At 36.2% G+C, this 22,062-nt stretch overlaps 2 protein-coding genes across 2 annotated transcripts; one reads left to right on the top strand and one right to left on the bottom strand.

The window, feature by feature from the left end:
- Positions 1 to 10,474, top strand: DPE1 (disproportionating enzyme). The gene is made up of 16 exons (XM_088511871.1): positions 1 to 414; positions 582 to 644; positions 1,399 to 1,487; positions 1,580 to 1,640; positions 2,882 to 2,960; positions 4,510 to 4,646; positions 4,757 to 4,915; positions 5,010 to 5,086; positions 7,252 to 7,391; positions 7,476 to 7,507; positions 7,592 to 7,666; positions 9,067 to 9,139; positions 9,246 to 9,334; positions 9,629 to 9,673; positions 9,783 to 9,935; positions 10,191 to 10,474. The coding sequence occupies exons 1-16, from the start codon at positions 52 to 54 to the stop codon at positions 10,293 to 10,295; spliced, it is 1,740 nt and encodes a 579-aa protein (XP_088367997.1). The 5' UTR covers positions 1 to 51; the 3' UTR covers positions 10,296 to 10,474.
- A 409-nt stretch (positions 10,475 to 10,883) lies between these two features.
- On the bottom strand, positions 10,884 to 15,465 carry LOC148583146 (uncharacterized). The gene is made up of 10 exons (XM_088511826.1): positions 15,232 to 15,465; positions 13,624 to 13,719; positions 13,371 to 13,445; positions 13,042 to 13,110; positions 12,112 to 12,188; positions 11,862 to 11,950; positions 11,647 to 11,776; positions 11,474 to 11,564; positions 11,292 to 11,357; positions 10,884 to 11,198 (listed from the first exon to the last, which is right to left on the bottom strand). The coding sequence occupies exons 1-10, from the start codon at positions 15,397 to 15,399 to the stop codon at positions 11,079 to 11,081; spliced, it is 981 nt and encodes a 326-aa protein (XP_088367952.1). The 5' UTR covers positions 15,400 to 15,465; the 3' UTR covers positions 10,884 to 11,078.
- Between the last annotated feature and the right edge of the window lie 6,597 nt (positions 15,466 to 22,062).

The following is a 22,062-nucleotide window of genomic DNA, read 5'->3' as shown; positions in this document are numbered from 1 at the left end:
ACACTGTCACTCCAACTCTATCTCACTCTCTCTCTCTCACATTCATGATCCATGGCTATGGCTAGATATCTCTCGCTCTTGCCCTCGCCTTCCTATCCCAAGCTCTACGGCTACTCTTCGCTCTCTCCAATTCCCAGGGAAACAACTTTCCTCTCATCGGCGTGCTTCAGAACAAAAGCAAGCACGCCCTCATTCGTTTGTTCTGTCCAGAACGGTGCTGTCGTCGCCGTGGGCGAAGATTTACCGCTCGATTACGGGGATTGGTTCCCAAAGCCGGATGCCGGGGATCGGAGAAGAGCAGGCGTGCTGTTCCATCCGACGTCGTTGAGAGGACCTCACGGGATCGGCGATCTCGGAGACGAGGCGTTCCGGTTCGTCGACTGGCTCCATGACGCTGGCTGCTCCGCCTGGCAGGTCCGTTTCTTAACGCTTTGTTTGTGCGTCAAATGGTGCATGATTGAATTTGAGTGGAAAGGATGAAAGCAAAAAATTTTGCATCCAGCTTGCTATCCGAATTTATTCATCTAGTCATTTGTGTGCGAAAATTGATTTTTTGTTGGATGTATTTTTCATGTGTGCAGGTTCTTCCTCTTGTTCCTCCGGGAAGGAAGGCGAACGAAGAGGGGTCGCCCTACTCAGGCCAGGTGACACTGATTATTTCAACATTTCATCTCTTCCGCGTTTTCCTTTCCTACTGTTTTTGTTTTCTTTTGATGTGTGGGGAGGGGGTGTTGAGAAAATTGAATGCATCGTGCAATGGATGAATGAAATGTACATTGTAAATACATCAAAGAAAAAGAAATGTGCATTTGAAAGAAAAGCTTCTTGGAAGTCATCCCTTATAGTTATTATAGCATACTTAGGAATGGCTTCACACATATTATCAGATATTTATTGTTATTATGTGTTGCGATATGCCAGCCTTATCAGCTTCTAAAATTTTCCAAAACTGTCTTACCATTTGTCCACTCTATGTGCCTTCGTATTGTGGTTGTTACTTGTTAATTTTTGTTTCTGAAACTCGGAAACACTATTTTCATAGTGGCCAAACTTCAGGATGCCGTGTTTTGATTTTTCAGATGAATCAATAAGCAATGGAATGAGCTTGTATTATATTGATAATTTAGAAAAAATTGATAAATGGAAAATTATGATCTACTAGTTGAGTTTATTGTGGCTTTTTAGATTTCCTTCTTGTATTCCGCTCAGTGGTTGGTTTTAGATCCTGTATATGACATGAGTACATTCATACTATTATCATAACAATTGCGCTATCGATCTTATTTCAATCCCAGTTTATGCACATTAGCATACCTACACCACTTAGCTCATAGTTCCTCTGGTGTTTCGATTGTGTCATGTAATTTTGGCAATTGTCCTTGACATGATTACTTTTAGGATGCAAATTGTGGTAATACTCTCTTGATATCTCTCGAAGAACTTGTTAAGGATGGTCTGTTGATGAAGGAGGAGCTACCAAAACCAGTGTGAGGACTTTTAATTTATGAGTGGATGATGATATTAAGCTATAGTTCTTCATCTATGTGTCTATTTTATTAATCTTTCGTTGTTCATGCAGTGATACCGACCGTGTGAACTTCTCAACTGTTGCTGACCTGAAAGATCCTTTGATAGCTAAGGTACACTACCTAAAGCAACATCGGTGCTAATTTTCTTTTATTTTGGCATGTAGGTTAAAAATCATTTTAAGTTAGTGGCTTAAACCTTGTTAGAAAGAAAGGGACAAGTCGTCCCTATGAGTTGTCCTACGGTGAGATGTCCATATGAGGTGTCTCCTATGAGCTGTCCTATGGTGAGGTGTCACTTGCTGAAGTTATCCATGGTAATGATCTTTTTTTGATAAGTATCCATGGTAATGATCTTACCATGAAGAAGAAGATGGTCCACGGATTCTCCATTCCTCTTACACATGCAGCATTTGTGCCACTTGCTGAAGTTATCCATGGTAAGGATCTTGCCTAGAGCTGCTGACCAAGCGAAAAAGGCTGCCCCAAAAGAGGGCCTTAGTTCACCAAATACTCTTTCAAGGGAAGCGACAACCTTCACTACAAACCAAGAACAATAGAAGGATCTAACCTTAAACAACCTTCTTTTGCTGAGAATATTCAAGAGAGAAAATTTGATTTTCATGAAGCTAACGCGTCATGACACGTCTTGGCAGCCAATCAAGGGGTTATATTTTGTTCAATCTGATGACGTTTGATAATGAAAATGTTTCTCTCTATATTTTGAATATTATACAAGGACAAAAGAATGTTATGTTATTAAATATTCTGACATTCCAATAACAAATATGGTTGAATAACTTGAAATTGAAAAGATTTGATTGCTTCTATTTGGTGGGGGCCTTAGACATTTAAAAAGTAATTCAACATGCAGATTAATTTTTTGGAATGTGACATCATTGGTGAGAATATTTCGAAATTTTATTTTGAAATTAAATTATTATGAAAAAGTCCGCGCATAGCGCCAGTTATAGGCTAATTAAACATAAAATTGAAAATTAAGTACAAGAGAGAGGGTGGTTAACCTTGAGTCTTCCTAGCAGTTCTACTAGGATTTGTACCTAGAAGTGTCCATGTTGTCTAGCCTTTAGTGGAATTTTTTTTTTTTCACTAATGGTTGCAAAGAAAAAAATAGATGTCTGCATCCTTGGGTCCTCTCTTTATGTGTACCTGTGTGTTAACTTAAAAAAGGTAACACAAGAAACAGAAAGGAAAGATAAAAATCACTGGTTCCATGAATGTTTGTTTGTAAATTTGCCTCTTAAAATACTTTGAATGCTGCATAACTCTTTGTTTCCATAGTATTCTCCTTTTATTTTTTCACCAAAATGCTTCTTAATTTTGTCTTTTCTTAGGCTGCAGAGAGGCTCATTTTGAGTGAAGGAGAACTTAAAGGAGAACTTGAGGCCTTCCGTAGAGACCCTGATATATCCAGTGAGATTGCCTTGCTCTTTTTATTTTTGTTAATCATATCATGCACGTGGTTCTCTAGTATGTTTAAGCCCATCTGCATCTTATATTGATGTCTGTGAGTCTGGGTCTTATGAATACAAAGATTCAGGCAGCAAACTGATTTTCTTATCACATGTTATCTCATCTTTAGAATTAATAGTTTGAGTTCAACTTAACTATAAACCAGGACTAGCATTGTAATCTATGAAAGGTTCAAATGTCTGGCAAGGCCAACTAAAATAGCCCCTTTTTTTTTTGGGTTGGGGGGGGGGGGGGGGGGGGGGTGGGGAGGGGAGGGGAGGGGTTTGGGGAGGGTTATTTTTATGTTAGGTTGTGTATTTTTCATGCAATTTCTAGATCGCATGTGATGACTTCTTCTCAATTTCCTTGTATTAAAATCAATAAACCATTTGTAAATATTCTAAAATTTAGGTTCAGGCGAGTAACTAAATTACAGGTGGAAATTTTCTTACCATAATGTAATTGGTCTCATTCAGGTAGAGTTTCACACCCAATGGGATTTTAGTTTTAATGACATTAATGTTATGTTCGCAGAACAGATTAGGGCACTGTATAACAAAGTATAATTACTACAATTGTAGACAATGGTGCTATAATGCCAAGACAATTTATTTTGTCTTTGCATAAATTTTGATAATCTCGTTGATTATATGCTGTGTTAGTAGCTGGTTCAATGGCTTCTTAAGGTTTGAAGCCAGATTAATTTTGTTTCTGTAAATGGCTGGCTTTAGTTACCTGTTTAAATTGTTCGGGTTGTGAAAATGCTTGTTGCCTTCAAAGTTGAACATGAATGGCAGTCTACAAATACGTGCCTCTTTCATGTCATGCATGGATATATATTTATCCATCATGCAACATAGAAGTGCTAAGTAGCCACTGGCCTTTTTTATTTGATTAATTTAGCAAACAGATGAAAGCATTGTGTGCTCCAAAAAAGATAATATCCTAATACTTGTTGAATATACCTCTCTAACTGTCCTTGTTAAAAAGTACCATGTACTAGAAGATCGTGTCCTCTTTTCTTCAATGCACTATAAACAAGCAAACCTGCTGTACTTGGATTAAATTTACATCTAGTGAAGCCTTATTTCTATTGAGGTTGGCAACGCAGAATTCATTCCAAGAAGTGCCTATCTAGAATCATCTTAAAGGGTAACTTTCTTACTTGTTACATGACATACCTGGTTCTTTTTAATTCTGTTGCATTTGCTTCATGATGTTAGTAACTGTAGTTAATAAAAGATGGATCATGGTTACCCATCAAAAAATTAACAGATAATGGACCAGTAGTTTTCCTGTAATTATTTTGCTTGCTGCTTAGTGTTTGGAAGATTTTATCATTTGTTGACTCATGTACTTGGATTTCTTTCAGTGAAAGTACCAATTGCATTCCCCTTTGTAGATAGATTATAGTATCCAGTTGAATTAGACTCTCTTCTGTTCTGTACTTTGTGGACCCTGGTCACTGGATTCCTCTCTTTTTTATTTCTAATTTTTCCCATTTTGGTAGGCTGGCTTGAAGATGCAGCTTATTTTGCTGCCATTGAAGACAGTTTAAATACTTTCAGTTGGTATGAATGGCCTGTAGCTCTAAAGAATCGCCATCTTGCAGAGTTGGAAAACATTTACCAAAGCAAAGAGGATTTTGTAAGATCTAGATGAAGTTTTTGATTATATTATGGGCTTATAGTTTCTCACAGCATCTTCCTTGATGCTAAGAACCCACAGATTACATAATCATGCTTTTACTTGTCCAGATAGATGAATTCATTGCCCAACAGTTCTTATTCCAAAGGCAATGGCAGAAAGTTCACAAGTATGCACAGATGAAGGGAATCAGCATAATAGGCGACATGCCCATTTATGTAGGTTACCACAGTGCAGATGTTTGGGCAAATAAGAAACATTTTTTGCTGGTGAGTAGTTCCTTGGTGAATCATGGGAATTGTTAATATGCTTCCAAAGCATCGTACTCTGGTGCTAGATACTAAGTATTTATTTGTCTGGCAGAACAGGAATGGTTTTCCTCTTCTAGTTAGTGGTGTTCCCCCTGATGCCTTCAGTGAAACTGGTCAGCTGTGGGGCAGGTTTGTACTACACTAGACACTGCCATGCAAACAATTATTTATAAATATACATGCTTGTACTTTATTTTTTGAAGATATTTTTCTACATAGATTGAAGGCCAGCGATTTATTTTGCCAGAGGAATAAAGTTCCTAATTTATGGCAATATCTCAACCTTCTGCACTTATGATTTCTTTATATATTTGCTTTTTGCATACACTTTTAGCTTTACTTTCTTTCCCTTGGATTTTTTTTTTAGTGTGTGTGTGTGGGGAGTAGTTTTACAAGGACTTTGTCATTGATATTGTTAGGAGTTTAATAATAGAGGTATTTTATGATTAAAATACCTTAGGATAATATGTTATTTTTATAGATAACATTAGATTAGAGATTCGCATTTAAATATTATAGATAAGTATTATCATTAGAGTAGTTAGTATAATTTAAATATTAGGGATAAATATTATCCGTAGTTTATTTTAATTAGTCTTTTATTTTATTATGCATTGTAATTGTCTATATAAAGACATCAAGCTCATTAATGAAGGGATCAGAAAATTAATCCCAAACCTTGAGTTTGAAAAGGGTTTTTTAAGTTTCCTCAAAATCTAAAAGGTCTAGGTTTCCTTTGAATCTAAGGTCTAGGTTCCCTCAGAACCTAAAATTTATCCCCGTTACGTATTCACGTAACATTTGGTATCAGAGCCGCGATCTTGCTCAATGCCAAATCCAAGCTTGGACCGGCTTGAGCAGCAGCTTGATAACTTGGTAACTATGTGTGAAGGCTGGATGAAGAAGATGGAAGAAAATATTGAGACGATGAAAGCAAATAATGCCAAATTGTATGCATTGACCGCCAAATGCGACAATTGTTCTGCTCATAACAATGATGAGTTCCATTTTTCAGAACAGTCACAAATGGTGCACGAAGACGTCAACAACCTTTTCAATCCGCAAGATCCATTTCACCCCGTTGAAGTCTCTCCACCTTGTGATGTCGTACCTATACAGGCCCAACCAACAAAAACCATCCACAACGTTGTCAGATCGCAAGACCCATCGCAATGTCATTACATTGCACGGTCAATTGTAAAACAGGATGAAATGAAGGAATGTTCATCATTGTACGTAGCCAAAACAAGGCCACCATGTCCACCCCGTGCTCCATTGCAAGTGCCTCGTCGCCATCCTGTATCACAGAACAACAGGTAGTCCAATGTTCATTGGCAGCGGCAAGTGAGTGGGCTTGTGCAAATTTGGATGCTTTATGATAAAGAATTGATCCCACCAATTGGACGGCCACCAAGGGAACGCCTGAAACGAGTAACGAAGGAAGAAAAGAATTTCTAGACCTTGAGGACAAGGTCTCCTTAAGAGGTTTTTTATGATTAAAATACCTTAGGATAATATGTTATCTTTATAGATAACATTAGATTAGAGATTCGCATTTAAATATTATAGATAAGTATTCTCATTAGAGTAGTTAGTATAATTTAAATATTAGGGATAAATATTATCCGTAGTTTATTTTAATTAGTCTTTTATTTTATTATGCATTGTAATTGTCTATATAAAGACATCAAGCTCATTAATGAAGGGATCAGAAAATTAATCCCAAACCTTGAGTTTGAAAAGGGTTTTTTAGGTTTCCTCAAAATCTAAAAGATCTAGTTTTCCTTTGAATCTAAGGTCTAGGTTCCCTCAGAACCTAAAATCTATACCCGTTACGTATTCACGTAACAGATATTTGTCATTTTAGCCACCTATATCATGTCATCCAGAATTGGTCCTTGAGCACATGAAAATGTACTGGGCTTTCTAACTGAAATGCTGTATCCTTGTTCACAATGAACCACATGCTCATTTAGGTCTGTCAGTATGTCATTAGAATCAATTGAAAATGTTTCTTTAATTTTTGTTTTCTGGGTGTAATATTTGTGTGGATTGAAAACTAGTTTTTAAGTATTTCTTAAAATTTAATTCCGTGGGTCATGCAACACTATCTTCTTTGCTACCAATTCCTATTCAACTGTGCATGTTTTATTTTGATATTTATAACTTTAGATCTTTGTTCCCACACTAACTCATGTTTACACTGATTACTGTTTACATATTATTCAAATACTTTTGTAGCTGTCTTTTTATATTATCCACCTTATTAATTAATATCACTTCTGATCTAAAAGCCCTCTGTATGATTGGAAAGCCATGGAGAAAGATGGATTTTCATGGTGGATACGCCGCATACGACGTGCACAGGATCTATATGATGAATTCAGGATTGACCACTTTAGAGGATTTGCTGGCTTTTGGGCTGTTCCTTCTGGTAAGAGTATTTTAGATTACGCTTAGCTTATGATTATTTTTGGTGCATGCATATGTTACACTAATATATTGCATAATTGCGCAGAAGCAAGAGTTGCGATGGTTGGAAGATGGAAGGTCAGTTTTCTGTAATTCAGAGCTAATTATAATTTTTCTTCAGCCATCCCATTAACCACTCAAGATGTTATTTTGTGACAGTAGGTGGGACCTGGAAAATCCTTGTTTGATGCCATCTCCAGAGCAGTTGGGAAGATCAATATAATAGCAGAAGATTTGGTATGTTCTATCAGATATAATTCAAAAGGAACTTAATTCTTCTTAATTTTTTGGCCTTTATTTGATATATGATCCAGTAGCTCTGGTGGCATCATATTTCTTGCTAACAATTACTGACATTTTAAACCCTTATATTGTCGAGGCACAGATTTGAAACAAATGGTGCTCATTGATATGATAATCTATTGACCTGAATAAAATGCCTCCTACCATCTGTAATGTTTTTGTCATAATTTCGAGGCATCTTAAGCATGTTATTGACATTAGCACAAATTGGCTTGTTAGAGGGGAAAGATTCATGTAATTCAATGTTATTTCTAAACCAAATGGCATCTCCTTCCCATCATAAATAAGGAATGTGCTAGCCTCGTTCTATACTACGTTATATTCTCACAAGTGGAGTAGGGGAGGGGTGGACAAAATTTGGTGGATCCCTTCGAGAAAAGGGAAGTTCGATGTTAGATCATTCTATAACATCCTGGTAAGCAAAGAAGCAAGTCCTTTTCCTTGGAAGAGCGTATGGCGCACCAAGGCTCCTTCGAGAGTGGCTTTCTTTACTTGGACGGCGGTGTTAGGGAAGATCCTCACAATTGATAATCTCAGGAAAAGGAATATCATTGTGATCAATAGATGTTGCTTATGCAAAATTGATGGGGAGACTATTGATCATCTTTTCATTCATTGTGAGACTGCTCGTTCCTTATGGCAGGCCATATTCAGTCGTTTTGGGTTGTCTTGGGTAATGCCTAGCAAGGTGGTGGGCCTGCTTGCTTGTTGGTGGATGGGAGGCCGCTCTAGGAGTGCAGTTGTTTGGAAAATGGTCCCTCTATGCATTATGTGGTGCCTTTGGTTAGAAAGGAGCGAGAGATGCTTTGAGGATTCTGAGAGATCATTGGAGGAGCTCACGGCCTTCTTTTTCCATACACTTTACACCTGGACAGCGGCTTGGCTTGCTCCTATAGTTATTAGCTATCCTGACTTTCTTGTTCTTTTTTCTTCTTCTAGCTAATCGTTTCCCTTGTATACCCCCAGTGTACTAGGGTTGCGCCCCTCTGCGCTTTTGATATATAAACATTACTTATCAAAAAAAAAAAATAAATAAGGAATGTATTTGCTAGTTAAAGTATTGTTCCCATTTCTTAGTATGTGTAAAAAGGAGGAGAAAGGCTGTCACGGTTATGCTGCTCCCTCTTGTTTTTTAAACGTTCTATGGTTGGATATCAAAAGGCTGTCATTTTTACGCTGGTTCCCTTTTATATATATATATGGTTGGATCTTTCTTATTTGGCCCTGTCATTGATTGTTGTAAAGATTACATGGTAGCTTTGTGCAACATCCTGTTCAACATATTCATTGATTTTTGCCTGATATTTCTTGTCTCTTGTACTGTCACATGACAGGGAGTTATCACAGAGGATGTAGTCCAGCTTAGGAAATCCATTGGGGCACCTGGAATGGCTGTTCTCCAGTTTGGTAGTATATTATTTTTAGTTTAGTATACTCTCAAGTGGTCGTGTTTGAGACGGACCTTGAATTTTACACCGCATAATTTGTCGTCCTTTCTGTTTTCTTGCTTCAGGTTTTGGAAGTGATGCTGATAACCCTCACTTGCCTCATAATCATGAACGCAATCAAGTTGTGTACCCTGGAACTCATGATAATGACACGGTAAAATTCCTCCATTGCCATGGACTTCTTTCAATCTGTTACTGGATTTGTCTTCTTAGTTAGAGGAACAATGGACGTATATTGATATGCTATAACACCTATTTGCACTTAATCCTTCAGACCTTTACTTCAATTTGATCTATTGCATTTTAGGCTTCTGAATTATATATCTGGAAGATCCTTTCGGTTTATGACCCATGAATAGTGGTTTTTCCCCTTCAATGATCCCGACTTGGGAATATACTTTTTCCATATTTTAGTAGAGCCTACTAACTGTGTCCATTTGTATTATAGGTCCGAGGTTGGTGGGACATTTTGAAGCAAGAAGAGAAGTCCAATGTCAGTGGCTTCTTTGCGTAACCCTCATTAACACATGAATTTTTCAAACAGTGTATAAACGAGATTTAGGTCTTCTTGTATTTTTACTTCAATGTAATTGTTGTCTCAGGTACTAAAGCATCTCAAAATTACTGAGGAAGATGATATCTGCTGGGCCCTCATCCAGGCTGTGTTATCTTCAGTGGCCCGAACTGCAATCATACCTATGCAAGATGTTCTGGGGTTAGGAAATTCTGCGAGGATGAACATTCCTGCAACTCAGGTAAAATACTGCTGAAAAGCGGGTAGTGTATATATACTCTATTAGAATCTAAGACGTTTCTTTAAGAACGGCAAAAGAGCTGTTTTCCTTTTCCTATTAGGTGATATAAATCTCTCTTTTATAATTAACATTTTTGGAAATTATCATTCTTAGAAAGGAATTTTCAACTGTCATCTTCTAACGCATGCAATCAAGAGAGATTTTATGCTCTGCCTCTGCCTCTGCATGTGTATGATGCATTTCTACTGTACACAGTTCGGGAATTGGGGCTGGAGGATGCCTAGTACCATGAGCTTTGATAGCCTGGAGCCAGAAGCAACGAAACTGAGGGATATGCTTTCTATGTACGGTCGACTGTAAAATCATGGATGCTGAGATTTGTATTAAGTGGCTACAACTCGTCAGTGGATTTGCCATAACTACTTACTGTTTTCTGTGTATCAATAAACAACTTTGCCTTGGTCAAAGCAAGGTTCCGGATATATTTTTTCCCAAAATATATCACAAATGAATAAAATATAGTTTTCCCTATTTAAACCTTTTAAACCTATACCCCCCACCAAATTTATTGCTACTGTTATAAATGTCTTTCACACTTGCCCCCCAAGGATCCTGATACAAATTTTGCTATGATAAAACTAAGAAAAATAGAGCATTTCGCGTGCCGTCTTGGAATAATGTAGCAAGGTATATAGGGTTGTGTGAAGTTGGAGTACTGAAACTGTAACAGCACCAATGCACCATCAAAATTTGACTAATGTTTCAGCCTACGGCATTTGCATTAAGTTTGTCAACTGATGAAACTAGAAATCCATTCATCAAAAGAAAAAGGGAAGGAAAGAAAGAAACAAAGGAAAAAGAGAGCTAGAGTTCTTTGCTAAGCAAAAAACTGATTTGTTTGTTTTTTTTTCTCACAACCATTGTTTCCAGATTATCATGGAAAATGTACAGTTACAAGAGATTCATATATTTTCTCTCCACAGAGAATGAATATCCTGTAGCCTAGCAGGCAAATGTACTAATGAAAATCATCTAGATTGCCACTAGTGCAAGAGTTATATAGGGGCAAGAATGATCGAGCTACATTTCAGAACTTCAAGTATGATCCAAAAGTGAATCTTCAAAAGGATTCTGATCTTAGAACTATGCAGCTTTCTCAATTGCTTCTATGCACTCCAGTACAGTTGCCTTATTTGACATGGCTGTCATTAGGGCTTCATGAGTCACCTTGTTGTTTTTTAAGAGGGATCCAGCAAACAAAACCTGCAGAGCTTTCCCCAGCATCAGCATTCAATTATCGAAAATAACCATCCAAGATTTCAGTGAAACTGGATAAAACTCATGTTAGGAACTTACAGCCCATCTAGTAAGATTCTGTTGCTGTTCTTTGCTAATCTGTGGCTTGCTTCTGTTAATTAATCTCTATAGAGAATAAAAGAAAAAGCAATCTTATGAGTTATGATTATCAATCAAGAACCATTTGGAGAAAAAAAAAAAAAAAAAAAACCTTAAATCTTAGGGAAATATTAGTCATAAACCTGAAGGGTGAAAAGATCAGCAGATTGACCAACCACTTTGTCATATTTCAGACCTTCTGCTGCCAGTCCAGCCATTGCTACTACTGCCAACCTGGGAAAAGCTATTGCAGTTTATTTCTTCTATACCAAGTCATATCTATTACCATTCACAAGCTATGAATCTATACAAATACCTGTCTAGTTCCTTAGAATCAAGCTGCCCACTGTATATCATCTTTTCCAGCCTTTCATCAATGAGATTGACATGCTCTTTTCCAATATCCAGTGAGTAGCCCAGAATAGGGAGGCCAAGCAAATAAGCAACTAAGATTTGGAGAGAACATTATCCATCAGATTGATAATTAGATGCATCTTATGCTTGGTATGCACAATTCAATGATGAGAGTACCTAAAAAATGAGCTGCTTCATGACTAGTGATCCTCTCTTGATAGTCAGGAAAAAATGATGAAAAGCTACCAATTGCAGCCTGAAGAAGCCTATAATAGAGGTAATAACATCATTTTTTTGTTGATGCAAGCATCCATGAGTTAAACTTTAAGTTTCAACTACAAAAGGTACTATCTAAATGACTTCACCTACATTAACACTTAATATAAAATATGATGAAAATTATAGTCCATCTAAAGCTATTTCTTACCCAGGGGAAATGCTTCCCACGGCCAAAACCACTAAAGATATGCTCCCAATTAAGTAAGGCACAAAGAAGCCCCAGTCCTACAGGTATGTTATGAGCCAAAGACGTCAGTGAAAGCCAGAATTCTTCCATTTTTTTCCTAACAATTTATACAAAATCATTGCATCAATAAATTGGAAAGATTCAAAAAAAAAAAAAAAAAAAAAGAAGACGACTTAAAGAACCAAAAAAAATCTACAATCATGATGGGCATGACAAGAGAAACATATCACCTATAGGAAGGTTTCATTTGGATGGGCTGTAATTTAGAACATCAAATGTACCAATAGATGTTTAAGAAGAAGAAGTAATAATAAAGCTGATAAATGATGCAAAAGGAAAGAGAACCCATTGCATTTTCAGTCGTGAAATTTACTTTCAGATTATAGGTTGTGGCACGCAGACAAAAAGCCATACTTGAAGGGCTGCAGGACAGTGAGTGAAAAACAATGCAGCTCTCTAGTTTGCTTTTATTTCTTATTTTTTGGGTTGGAATGTAGGGTTTTCCCCACTCCCCCTTTCTGTAGATATTATTTCTAAGATAACTCTAAATTTTGACTTAATAGATGCCAATTTCTAAGATGACTCTAAATACCCTGGGGAACATTCTCAAAATAACAGAAGAGAAATGAATAGTATGTCATGCACAATCGTGTTGATGTAATTTATGTAAATATTAGCCTCATTCTCTAGTGAGAATTCCAGACAAATTGAAACGGCTTGAAGTAAAATCAAGTATAGAGATTACTTCTTTCAGACATGTCTTTGTGTGTGTGTGTGTGTGAATATTGCACAATAATAGAACATGAATGCGCCCTCCCAATCATACTGTTTAAGATGGTATAACATCTTATGTGCATACATACAGAGAAAATGGGATGTAATGAAAGTTACCCCAGGAAGCTGACCAGCAAGAACGCCTAAAAATCCTGTTGTGCCCACCACTGTGAAAAGAAAAGCTGCCTGTATCATTGAAAGTTAATTTTTATGAAATAGGAAGCATGAACCAATGCTGTTACTGTGCAAACAAGAAGAATTTGCACCCAATGTTTCTTGAAATTCTAATTTCTTTATAACATTTCACTACCTCAAAGAAGCTCCATTGGCTATGGGAAAGAAGGGAAGAAAAGAAGAAAAGGTCACAGTTCAGAAAAGCTTTCATCATTTCTGACACTTGGGATTGCAATGGACACAACTAGAATGCGAGTATTATATGTACTTACATCATTTCTGACACTCGGGATTGCAAGGTTCTCTGCATTTTTCATTCCAAGGGTTGTCAGCTCCCGAAGAGATGTCTGGTGCATAAATTTTAAAATGGTCAAACTATTTAATCTAGCAAAGTAAGATATAATGAAGAACTCAAAGCAGTGAACAGATATATGTTGTTCATATACATGTATGCATGGTTTTGTAGATGTGGCTAATGTTTTGAGTACCACTCCCAAGAACTGCATACTTGTAATGGAGACTGACCATACGACGCGAGACATATGGCTGAGAACTCCATCTCTTGGCCCAACCAATTTCATTCAGCTGATCAAGTGCGTCTTTAACAGCATTACTATCTTTCTGCAGCAAAAGTATATGTCAATTAGCAATAGTTACAGGAATGACTCTAAAACAATTAAAACAAAGTTCATCTGAATTGGCAAGCATGTCAAGATACCTAGCATGCCAATGTGCTTATGTTTTACAAGTATTAGAGATAAACACTGGATTTTGTCTGTTGAGAAGCAAGTGGATAACCAATCCAACAAGCAGCACTTCTCCTTGGAACCCATACTCCTGATGGTGAAGATCCAATGAAGTATGAAAATCCTTTACGCTAGTAAATTATTCATGCAGAGTACCATACTTTACAGAACATGGAAAGAATGAAAGAAAAGGATGAAAATTTCTGCAAGTAGCTTTGATTCTATATCCTATCCTCTCACTTGTTTGTCTCGGTTCCAAAAGGTTGATATCAAAGTCCAATGGATGTATCTTTTCAATTACCTATGTTGCTGTTGTCCATCTTGTAATACACATAATCCTTTAGACTGTTATTCCCCCATCGTCATTATATTTTTGCTCTGCAAACATCTATCCTCTCAAAACTTAGTAGACACCAGATCCTTGATCATTTGAAATCGGTTCTTAACTCAATCACCATCTCCCTCTATCTCCCTAATAATAAGATTTTCTTTTCAACATGAATAAACTCCTAATAGTTCCGGATCTTTTAAAACCCCAAGGGCTTAGGCAGATTAACTTATTGGCTTGAAGTTAAAGCATCTCAGGAAGAGTCAGCCAAGTTTAGATCCTACCCCTTTAGCCCCCGTTATTCATCTTGGTACTGCCTTTTGGGGTAGTACCCGTGCAGATTGGAATCCACAGTAATTACCTGTCTAAATTGTTAGTAATTTAAACAAGTAATGAGAGAGATTCTAAACGAGACCCATCTCTCCAAATAAATTTTGGCCTGCCCGGCCACTTACTCGGCCATGTGGGTCTCATATAGAGTCTCTCACATTATCTGCCCAAATTGCTAACAATTTGAATTAATAATTGTGGTGGATCTTTATCTGCCCATGCTTTGTCTTGGATCTTTATCCCAGACAACAAAGAAAGATTTTTGGATTTTTAAGGTTTCTTGGGAAATGTAGGTCTATGAAAACAAAAAATAAATAAACATAGATGTTGTATGTAGGAAGCACCACAGCAGGCAAAAAGATTTCCTATATTATAATGAAGGGGAAAGATCCAGACATATATATCTGATCAAAGCCTGCAGACTATGAAATATCCCATGTGGAAAAAAGACAGCCATTTATGCCAGAGCCGTTTGTCAAATGGATAACATATTGTTTGCTTTTCCAATAAGCTCAGACGTAGATACCCTCTAAAGCTTCAGAAAACAATATCCATGAACCCTAGTATCTGTTTGAAGGGAGGTTTGTAAATGACGAACAACTTTGAGAAGAAACCATTGATGAACAATTACCATTTCTTGGAAACATTTCAAAGTGCACACAACAGCATCAAGTCCAACACATTTATTCAGAAAAATTTGTAGGAGTTGAAATTGAAGAGGAAAAGAACCTTTGCAATGGCGGATTCGAGAGTCTTGAGGTCGACTCCAGGGGCGGCAGAGGAGGCTCTGATTCGCCATTTCTGGTGGACGATTTTGGAGCCTTTTGCGTAGTGAAGTTCATAGGTGGCAGTGAAGGCAGGCTTGGAGAGGGAAGAAGAAGCCATGGCTAACGACATCACTGAGACGATAAGGCTTGGCGGTTCAGCTTCACTCCTATGGTTTGGCGCCACAACGACGCGTGGGTGATATGATATCTGAATTCTGAAGGGTTGCAAATAAATTGGAGACAAAATATATAAAATATAAAACTAGACCCGATTTATTTCGATAATTAAAATTCTCAATTACAAAGATTTAAATAAAAAACCTAATCACATAAAATACTATAATTTACGTGATTCAACGTAATAATTTATGCTAATAAACACCATATATATATATATATTTGAAATTTTAAGTATTTATTATTTGAAAATTATTAATAAAATTTAGGGTTAAATACATTTTTGCCTCCTTGTAGTTTAACAACTTTATTTTTTACTCCTTGGGTTTAAATTTTATCATAGGAAGTATCTCGGGTATATATAAAGACGGAGATAGTATCTTTGTCTAACTTCCGTCCAAAATTTGATGAAAATTCATGTTAGCGCCTCTAAAAACTCGACATGTGTTCATATATCTAATTAAAAATAAAAATATATTTTTTAAAATTAAAAATATTAAAAACATTAAAAAAGTAAATTAAATTTTTTTTAAAAAAATGGAGAGGAAAACGGGTGGCCGGAAGCCACCCTTGGCCGTTTTGGGGGTGGTCGAACCACCCCCAAGTTGCAAAATGGGGGTGGCCTCGCCAAGACCATCCCTAAGGCTATTGGGCCACCCCTGTTTGGCTTGGGGTGGTTTCGGCCAACCTAGACCGGCCGGTCTGGGTGTAGTTCGGCTACTTCTAAGGGCTAACCCTATTTATTATTATTTTTTTTAAAAAAAAAAAATTTTAATTTAATTTTTTTAATGTTTTTAATTTTTTTTAAAAAAATTATTTTTAATTTTTAATTAGGTATATGGACACATGTCGAGTTTTTAGGAGTGCTGACGTGAATTTTCGTCAAATTTTGGACTGAAATTAGATGGAGGTACTATCTCCGTCTTTATGTACCTATGATAAAAATTAAACTCTAAAAGTACTAGCAACAACTTTCCTTTGATTTTTCCTAAGTTTAGAAAATAAAACTACTTTTTGTTTCCCTATCAAAATATATTTCACAGTAACTTCTCTTACTTTTTCCTTTACCATTAAAATATTATTTCTTTACAAAACACAAGTTCCCTACCTACTTTTTTTTTTTTTTTTTTTTTTAAAAAAATTTTTTTTTTTCACAAAATTCCAATTAAAGACAAAAAGATGAATAGGAAAGATGAAAGATAAATGTTTATATTAAAATAATGTTAGAGCACTAACAGATGCCCTATATGTCATTCCCTTCCTTATGTTTAGGAAAAATTTCAAAAAAATCACAAAAATCTACTTACATCAGATTCCCTATATTTAACCAAATCTCAAGGGTTACTACAGTGTTTCGCAATGTGTAGGGAATCAAAAGTGGTTCCTTATACATTATTTTAATATAAACTTTTTTCTTTCTTCTCTCCTCTTTCATCTTTTTGTCTTTAATTAGGGATTTTGTGAAATAAGTGAGGGTAGGTAAAAGACTTGTATTTTGTAAAGAAATAATATTTTAATAGAGGAAAATACACTTTACCTCTTGAACTATCCACCCATTTGCACTTTTAACCATAATATTTAAAAAGTGACACTTTACCCCAAAAAAACTTCCAAATTGTTGCAATTCAACCATTTTGACCTTTTTTTTTTTTTTTTTTTTTTTTTTTTTTTTTTCCCAAAATGCCCCCATCCCAAGTTAAAAAAAAAAAATTAAAAAAATTAAAAATTAAAAATTAAGGGGTGGCCGAAGCCACCCCCAGGCCCAACTGGGGTGGTTGGTCACCCCTTAATTTTTTTAATTTCTTTTTTTAAAACTTGGAATGAGGGCATTTTGGAAAAAAAAAAAAAGTCAGAATGGTCGAATTGCAACAATTTGGAAGTTGGGTGGGGTAAAGTGTCACTTTTTAAATATTGGGATTAAAAGTGCAAATGAGTGGATAGTTTAGGGGGTAAAATGTATTTTCCCAATTTTAATAATATAGAAAAGGTAAGGGAAGCTATTGTAAAAGAGTAATGTTATAAGTCTTTTTAGAGTCCTCCTAGAGTTATCTCAAATGTGATATGACTTTTAAAATCACCGTTTAATTTGAGATGTGATTTATTGACTTTTGAGACTTTTGATCTATTGGTGATTTTAAAAGTCACATCACATTTGGAATGACTCTAAGAAGACTTATAGCATTACTCATTGTGAAATATATTTTCATAGGAAAGCAAAAAATAGTTTTGTGTCTTAAACTTATGGAAAATCAAAGGAAAACTGCTGCTAGTGAGCACTAGCAGTAAACACCCTAAAACTCATTCCGTTCCCTTTGTTTAGGGAAAATCTAAAAAAAACCACAAAAATGTATTCACATCAGAAGCCCTAAATTTAACCTAAACCAAAAGGAATCTACAATGTTTTCCGATGCAGTGGACAATATAGTAACTACCAAATGCATTATTTTAATCCTAAAATAACACATGGAGTCTCTCCTCTCTCCTCTCACGTTTCCCAATCTTTTCCTCCTATTCTTCACAGCTCCCCTCTCTGTCGCTCCTCTCTCTCTCCCTCTCCTCTTCTTCATAGCACTCCCATCTCCCCTCTCCGTCGCTCTCTCTCTCTGTGACTCATGTTTTCTCCTCTCCCATTCTCAGTCAAGAATGGGACCGAACAAACAAAAAATGGAAGACCAAAATCTTCAAAACGATGAAACACAAAATCCTCAAAAAACATAAATCACAAATCCACAAAATCTCCATCCACGGCCTTCCACTCGAAATTCCATACCAAATTGGCTACAAAATACTCCAAATGAAGCATTGCCAAACCAGACGCAGGACAAATCCTCCTCTGTCACTGCGTGTGGCAACACGAAATGCGCAGGTGGGTGCCGTCTTAAACCCTCCAAAATTACTGCCTTTAAATATGGCAACTTGTGCAAATCCTCCTCCTTCACCTCCTTCCCTCCATCCCCCACAACGACTCCTTTAATCTCTGCCAAAAGCTTCTCTTGGATGTGTGGATATTTCACCAAACAAAAAATAGTACCCATAAATCAACAAACAAATAAAGAACATGAACCTAGAAATCAACGGAGACGAGATTGAGAGACAGAGATGAGAGACAGAAATTCAGAGACGGAGACGAGAGAGAAGACGATTGAGAGATAAAGAAGAAAGATTCAGAGAGGAGATGAGAGAGAGAGAAGCCACGAAGGGTGAGACAGAAAAGAGAGTGATGGGGAGAAAAGACACGATTTTTCTAGAATAAAAAGAAAGGAAAAGTAAAAGTAAATAAATATTATTTTAAGGGTAAATATATTATAAGTCCCTAAGTGCCAATATTAAATTATTCCTAAGTTTTTTTTTTTTTTTTTGAAAATTTACTTTCTGTGTCAATCAAAATGCCAAGAAAATTCTTACCGTTAAAATTTTTTAACCACAGTTAGATTGGTTGAAACGCACCGTTTTAATGAAGGCCACATCAGTCTAATTTTTTGATCCTATGTGTCCACTGTTGACACGTAGGATCAAAACTCATCGTTTTGGCTGACTTGGGGGTTTTATTGTTTAAACCCCCAAATTGTGAAGTCTATCGAGGTAACAAAAAATTCCCTGACAAAACCCACTCTTCCCCAATGCACCCACGGAGACCCACCGACGCACCCACCGGCGCGACAGAACCCACCGGTCACCAATCAGTCCGACGTCCAACACTCAGTCCGGCGTCACTCCGTCCGGCGTCAGATCTGTGGCTAGGGTTCCGGGAAATTCAAATTTTTTTATTCAAAAAATTTTGGATCTCCGGCTAAGGTATTTTCTGGAATTTTTTGTGGGTTTTGTTGGTTCAAAGAAATGGAAGCCTTTTCTTGTAGTTTTAGGAAGCTTTTTGTTGTATTGGAAGCTTATTGTCGAAACCCCCATCCCCAAGCTTTTTGTCGAATCTGTGTTGAATTTATATATAATTTATTGCATTGTTATATTGGAATCTTATATATATATATTTTATTGCTAAGGATTGGCAGTGGGTGTCGTCATGAAATTTTTTGGTTATGGCTCTGGAACATTTTGGTTGTGGTCCATATTGTTGTGGTCCTAAAATGAGACAAGATGGTACTTTATTTCATTATTAATTGTGAACTTTTTTAGGCTTAATGGCTTTGTCCATAATAGGCAGAAGGTATGTTTTATTTTTGTCCTTTGACAATTGGTTGTGGGTCATAGAAAGGGTTGGGAGTAATTACAACAAGAAGGTATGGTAGTTTGGTATTTGTGGCACATGGATTGGGTGATTGCCCACTATTTATCACGTTTCAATACACATAGAGAAAACATATACATGCAAATTTTCATGCAGTTTTGAAAATATATAGTGCACATAAGTGCACCAACTCCACTCTCTCTAGCCGAGTATTCCTTTGATTATATAAGCCGTAATATGATTTTTACTATGATTAGTAATTTTGTGGCAAGTAATTTGGTTTTTTTTTTTTTTTTTTTTAATTTTAATTTTAATTTTAGTTTTATTATTATTATTATTATTATTTTAAAAAAATCTTATTGGAGATTTAACTCCCAAGTGAAAGGTGTTAATGTAATAATTGGGGTAGTTTTTTTTTTTTTTTTTTTTTTTAGGAAAACTAGACATAAAAGAGTCTACATTTTTGTCCATATGCTTTTTTATTCTCTGATACCATTAAGTACATTCTAGACATTTTTTTTTTCTTACACTCTTTCATATGTTCACAAATATGGTTGTCAATATAAACATTTACCGTGGTGGGATAATGCACCATACCCTATTTACGTACGTTGGTGGTGACGTCCATCAAGTAAATGGGTATGATGTTGACTTATTTAGTCTGTGGGAAGTTAAAGAGCTGGTTCGTGATTTAGAATACTTGAACGACTTTATATGCCGGCATAACGTTGGTAACAATCATGACCAAGTGATACCTTTGAATAGTGATGTAGACGTTGTAGATTTTTCAAACATTGTTGGTAGTTACAAATCAGAAGATGTTTATTTATATGTTGAATATATGGTGGGAGATGCTGTAATGGTAGATGAACATTTATTTCTTCAAGCTCGTGAAGCACAAGATGGAGAAGGGGGTGGTGGGTGGATGAAATACCTAAGGCTACTCATGAAGATGGAGATGGAGAAGGACAAGATGAAGAATATGAAAATTCTCAATCAAGAAACTGTAAAAGTCCACGGGTTAAAACTATGGCTACCCGTACGGTTACACCATCCAAGAAAAGGATCGCCGCTGACTGTGCATCTCCAAGCGAGCAATCAGCCACCAGCTGAGAAGGTACACATGATTCTATTCTTTTCATTTTATTTATATTTAGTTTATTCTTTTAAATTGAGATTAGGTTAATCAATACAATTTGTTTTAATTGTTTTAATTTTTTTTTTCAAGAAGAGAAAGGAAAGTAACTGCTATTAGGACTCCAACCAAGCAAAGGACCTATACCGCAAGTGCATCCCCAAGCAAGCAAGCAAGCGACCACTAGTAGAGGAGGTTACATTCTATTCTTTTAATTTAATTAATGTTTAGTTTATTCTTTAAAATTGTGAATGCTTAGTGAATACAATATATATATATATATATATATATATATATATATATATATATATATATATATATATATTTCAAGAAGAGGAAGGAAGGCAACTTTTGGTAGGACTCCAGCCAAGCAAAAGACCTCCACAATAGGAGGTACACTAGATTATATGTTTTTTTTTTTTTTTTTTTTTTTTTTTTTTTTCGGTTTTTGGTAGTAGTAGTTATATATATATGGCTATTATGTTTGTTGTTGTTGTTCATTTGAATTGTGGTGGTTGTTGATCATTTTGTTCTTTTTTACTTTTCAGTAAGAAGAATAAGAAGAAAAACACGAGATGCTCAACTTGTTTTGCAAGATGAAGACGACAATGCTAATGTCAGTGCGGAGGACAATATTAATGTTGGTGTGAAGGACAATGTTAATATTGGTGTGGACACTGTGCCCAAAACAGGTAGAAAAAACAAAAAAACGTGGTAGGCTACGGAAGACTGAAGTGGTTCAGGTTATTAATGAAATCATCAAGGAGCTGTTGAGTGACTTCGAAATAACTGATGGCGAGAATGAAGACCTATTCTACAATGCTGATGAGGTCAATAAAGAAAAGGATGGAATGGTCAACTGGTGGGACAATGTTGACTGTAACTTAAGTGAGACGAGAGCCGAGATTGGGGATTAGGAATCTGATGATTCAAGTGATGGTCTTGCAAGTTCCCAAGGAAGTGATTCTTACGGTGTTGGAAAGAAAAAGCGGTATAGGCAGTTCAATGAGAAACATGACTTGAAAATTCCAGTAACGTTTGAAGCTGGGGATCAGTTTGTAGATATATATTCCTTCAAGAGGGCACTGAAGACTTATGATGTGTAGAAGGGGTTCGATTACCACTACAAACACAATGCCACTAGTAGAGTTAGTGTAGTCTGTAGAGCAAAGCATTGCGCATGGAGGATTCATGCCTCTATTGATGCTACGAGGACTTGTATACAAATTAAAACTTTCTACCCGATTCATATTTATGGTAATCAATACGAAAACACTAGATGCAATGTCGACTATCTT

Source organism: Corylus avellana, chromosome 11, assembly GCF_965113065.1.
Source record: "Corylus avellana chromosome 11, dhCorAvel1.hap1.2, whole genome shotgun sequence".
NCBI lineage: Eukaryota > Viridiplantae > Streptophyta > Magnoliopsida > Fagales > Betulaceae > Corylus > Corylus avellana.
The sequence above is the reverse complement of the archived record's forward strand: the minus strand, read 5'-3'. Positions and strand labels throughout refer to the sequence as shown.